Below are 5,351 nucleotides of genomic sequence, written 5' to 3' on the forward strand. Positions count from 1 at the left end.
AAAAGAAAATTCACATCAACAACATGCATTCCAACTTACAGATCTGCTTCACTTTAACTGCCAACTGCTCCAGTTAAACTTCTCTATCACACAACACCTTGCTTTGCATTCCTGAAATATAGCATCAGAAATTCAGCACTGACACTGACAGGAGACAGCATTTGTAACTTCATTTGACTATTACATACTCATATTCTTTATTAAAAAAACGTCTCCTAAAAAAAGAGTGTCAAAAAATGAACACCAAAGAAACACACAACATGCAGCAGAAAAGGAAGATGACAGGCATGCACAGCTTGCAGAGGATCAACAAAGAAAAAAAAAACTTGACATGCATCTGAAACTGAACATCAAAGAAGTGCACAACTTGTAGATAGACAACAAAGAATGGCAGCTTGATGTGCAGCAGAAAATGAAGATCGAAGGAATGCACAAACATGCAGCAGAAAATGGAAATGATAGATGTGCACAGCTTGCAGATGATTGACGAAGAAAGAAAGCATAACGCACATCTGAAACCAAACATCAAAGAAATGCATGACTTGCAGATAGCCAATAAAGAATGACAGCTCAACATGCAGTAGAAAACAATGACAAAAGAAATGCATGACTTGCAGTTGGTTGTCTTCGAAGAGCATCACATCATATGCAAGAAACACCACAAGAAACTGCCAATAGACATGAAAATGACCAGATCAGGCACAACGAAGGTAGGTCATGTCAGCAATGGTATCTTGCTGCTTTCAATTACAACCCCAATCATTGCTATGAATCTGAAGTTGGCTCAATGTTATTACTCACCTGGGTTATGTTGCTGGAGGAGGAAAATTATGCTACCTTTCTTTCCTGACCCTCTTGAAGAACTGAAAAAGTTTCTTCATGGAACATTTTCGAAGCATTTTCTACAAAAAATGCAATGCTATTATAATGCTATCTAAATGACTTCATTTGGAGCAAATATTGTGGATGAGGGAGGATTCATATCCACATTTAAAATCCAAGGGCAAGTATATCATTGAATTGGTAGTATTTTACCACTAGAAAATGAAGACCATAAAGTTTATTTCATCAACAATATACAAAAACAAACTGAAACAAGGTATAATCTTAATGAAGGGCTTCACTTTGACATAATACAACAAATGCTTCATAACAATAATAATTATATCAGGAGTTTCGAATGTATCCTTGATAATACACAATGCAGAAATTTTCAATTGGTGATCAATTCTGATGTAAGGCCCCCAACTGAGCATTCATGGCATTTCAATGCACCAGAAACTAATGGGGTTGTTATAATTTTAGCAGGTGAACAAACTGGAAAATGGGATATAATTATAAAGTGTAGAGATTGTTCCATTCAACAGGTAAGTGATACACATCGCTCCTATGATGCTCTATGATGCTCTGCTTTTTCCATATGGAACAGATGGATATCACTTTGGTATTTCTCAGGCAGGAAGAAATTCTAGAAAAACTGTATTGTGTATGGATTCTTATGCATTTCATCTTATTCTTAGACCCTTCGGTTTTAATTTATTGCATTGAAGTAGGGATTTATTTCAACAATTTGTTGTTGACATGTATGCCAAGATTGAATCAGAAAGACTCACCTATGTAAGAACACACCAAAAAAGCTTTGGGTTGCTTCATACATTCACTTACAGGGCAGCATAAATAATGATGGGTATGGAAATAATCTATGGCAATAGTGCATCCTTCCATCAAGCTTCACAGGTGGACCCCGCTATATGCATGAAAGAACATAAGATGGCATGACATATGTATGAAAATATATTAGACCAGATTAATTTATAACTTTTACATGTAACCCAAAATGGCCTGAAATATATGGCATTTTTCTTGATCAATGAGCATATCATAGACATTATCTCATAGCATAGGTTTTTCACTTAAAATTAAATAAGACGATGCACCTCTTTTCAAAATCGTATATCTTTGAGGAAGTTCACTGTTCCATGTATACAGTGGAATGGCAGAAAAGGGAATTACCTCATGCCCATATTTTACTTTGGCTATGCACAAAAATTAACTCAAATCAAATTGATTCTATAATTTCAGCTGAAATCCCTGATTCTGTCATTGATCGGACACTCTATGTCACTGTGATATCTCATATTATTCATGACCTTTGTGGTGTTCAAAGCCCTCAGTCACCATGCATGAAGGAAGGAAAATGCACAAAAAATTATCTAAATAATTTTATTTATCACGCTCAATTTGGTTATAATGGATATCCCATGTACAGAAGAAGGAAAGCATAAGATGGATGAGAGCGAGCCAAAGTTGGAAATCGTGAAGTAGACAATCGATGGATAGTTTCTTATTGCCCATTTCTGTCTTTCAATGCTTATATCAAAGATTTTCAATGCTTATATCAATGCAGAGTACTATAACTCCATGAAGAGCATAAAGTATGTATGCAAAAACATAAATATAGATAGTGATGCTGCTTCTTTCGCCATTCAGGAAAACACTAACAACGAAGTTAAACAATACCAATTAGGAAGATATATAAGCAGTAATGAGGCCTTCTGGCAGATATTTGGATTCCCAATCCATGAAAGGCACCCAGCCATTCAACAACTTTCTGTGCATTTAGAAAATGGTCAAAGGGTTTACTTCACTGCTGAGACAACTGCAAATCAAGTTTCAAATCCAAAGGATACCACTTTAACAGCCTTCTTCAATCTTTGTTGGGGGAACAATTTTGCAAAAATGCTGCTATATCATGAGGTTCCTTCTTATTAAACATGGAGTAATAAATGTAATAGGTGCAAAATCGGTACAAAGGTTCAAGGTCATTCTGAGATTAAGTTTGGTACAACAATTGGTAGACTATATACTGTACATCCTAATGAAAATGAATGCTTTCACCTCAGAATGCTTCTTCATGTAAAAAGAGGACCAACTTCATGGGAAAGTTTGAAAGAAGTTGATGGTGAGATTTGCAGAATATATCGAGAAGCATGTTTGAAGTTAGATTTGCTTGCAAATGATCAGTAGTGGGAAGCAACATTGGAAGAAGCTTTAATATCAAAAACACCAAAGAGTTTAAGAAGTCTTTTTGCTATTATTCTCAAAAATTGTGAAGTAAGTAATCCTGTTGAACTGTGGAATAAGTTCAGAAATGATCTTGCTGAAGATTTCAAACACCAAGTTCAGTTGAGTAATCCTGAGCAAGATATTGGTTTCACTGATGCTATATACAATACGGCTTTGATTGAAATAGATCAAATTATTTCGATAGGAGGTGAACCTATAGAAAATTTAGGTCTCCCACTAACTAATAGAGGGGATCTTAGCAGTTTCTCCACTGAAATAATAAGGGAAATTTCCTATGATATGGAGAAACTAGCCATATACATAAATGATAATCTTCCCAAGCTTCTGCCTGATCAACATCGTGCATATTCCACTGTCATAGAAAGAATTAACAATAGCATAGGAGGACTTTATTTTTTAGATGCTCCAGGAGGTACTGGGAAAACATTAGTAATTAAACTTCTCCTGGCTAAAGTTTGTCAAGAAAATAAAATAGCTTTAGCTACTGCTACCGCTGGGATTGCCGCAACATTAGATCAGACTGCCCATTCAAGTTACCTTTAGATTTATCTAACAAAGAAAATCCAGTTTGTAATATATCTAAAAATTCTGGAATGGGTGAACTAATACAAAAATGTCACTTAATTGTCTGGGATGAATGTACCATGTCCCACAAAAAAGCTTTTGAAGCTGTGGACAGAACATTACAAGACATTAGAAATTGTAATTCCATGATGGAAAATGTCACAGTATTATTGCCAGCAGACTTCCGACAAACTCTACCAGTTGTTCCAAGAGGAACAAAAGTGGATGAGCACAATGCTTTAATAAGGTCTTCTGCACCATGTGAAAACACTTCAACTTTTGAACTATTTGCAGAGCAGCTTTTGAAACTCGCTGCAATTGATGAAGAACAGTTTCTTACATTCAATCCAATATGTAATTCAGCTGATTCTACCAATGATTTGGTGGCTGAAATCTTACTGAATCTTCTTCATAATTACAACAATACAAATTGGATCAGTGAACAAGCTATTCTGGTTCCAAAAAATGTTGCTGTAAATAACATTAATAATATGCTACTGAATAAACTTGCAGGAGAAGTCTGCACTTATAACTCAATTGACAGTGCTGTTGATGATCAGGATAGTGTTAATTACTCCATCGAGTTTTTGAACTCACTAGAATCATCAGGTTCAACTCCTTATTGTTTTCAGCTGTAGAAAGGGTCTTCTATTATGTTATTGCGTAATTTGTCTCAACCAAAATTATGCAATGGTACAAGACTAATTGTGAACAAACTTATGCATTGAGGCAAATATTCTCACTGATTGTGATAAAGGTGAGACCGTCTTCATTCCTCACATACCAATTATACTATCTAATGTCCCGTTCCAAATTAAGTGGTTACAGTTCCCTATCCGAGTTTCTTTTGCCGTGAGCATTAATAAAAGTCAGGGCCAAAAATTTAAAGTTGCTAGATTGCAACTTGAAGAACCATACTTTTCACATGGCCAAATCTTTTTGCTTATTCACCCTGAAATAAAACAAAAAAACATTGCTTATAAAGATATATTCACTTCTAATGCAACATGAATACTTCAGTACCTTAATTTGCCATTACTATCATCACATTCAAGAACAATTAAATTATCTATTTAAATGAAGTGTATCATATGATTGCCAGTAATGTATTGATAAATAAAATAACACATACAACTCACTTATTATTGTCATATAATAAAGAAACAGAAGTTCATGTATGAAATTGATCTTTTTCTTCTACTTCAATTATTACGTGATTTTCTCTTATAAAAATACACACATATAGGAGGAGTAAATTATATATATAATAATACTTTGAATGTGGCTCCCAAAAAAGGGTAAAAGGGATTACCTGATCAACAACAGGTATTACTACTAGTAAATATATACATGACTCTTATCAATATTATTTTTTTTTAAATATATAAATATGCATTTACGTATGACTTTTTGGATGTATGGACATTTTTGTGTAAAAATGTATTTATTAAAACATAGGTTTGTTTATATATTCAAATATGAGTGTACTTGTGAATAAGTATGGGAGCATATTTGTGTAGATGTATTTCTTATTTTTATTTTAAAAAAAATATAAGTAAACATTTAGATGTTTGTGTATGTGTAAATATAAATGTGTGTATATGATTGTGTATACAAGTTTATGTGAGTGTGCATGTCCACATGTGTATGTATGTGTATATACATATATATATATATATGTATATATATGTGTGTGTCTG

At 33.9% G+C, this 5,351-nt stretch overlaps 1 protein-coding gene across 1 annotated transcript; it reads left to right on the forward strand.

The window, feature by feature from the left end:
- Positions 1-3,680: 3,680 nt before the first annotated feature.
- Positions 3,681-4,289, forward strand: LOC106867766 (uncharacterized). Its single transcript, XM_014912745.1, has one exon. It carries the CDS (start codon positions 3,681-3,683, stop codon positions 4,287-4,289), a length of 609 nt encoding a protein of 202 aa, XP_014768231.1.
- The last annotated feature ends 1,062 nt before the right edge of the window (positions 4,290-5,351 follow it).

The sequence above is a fragment of the Octopus bimaculoides genome, chromosome 1, assembly GCF_001194135.2.
Source record: "Octopus bimaculoides isolate UCB-OBI-ISO-001 chromosome 1, ASM119413v2, whole genome shotgun sequence".
NCBI classification, from domain to species: Eukaryota; Metazoa; Mollusca; class Cephalopoda; order Octopoda; family Octopodidae; genus Octopus; species Octopus bimaculoides.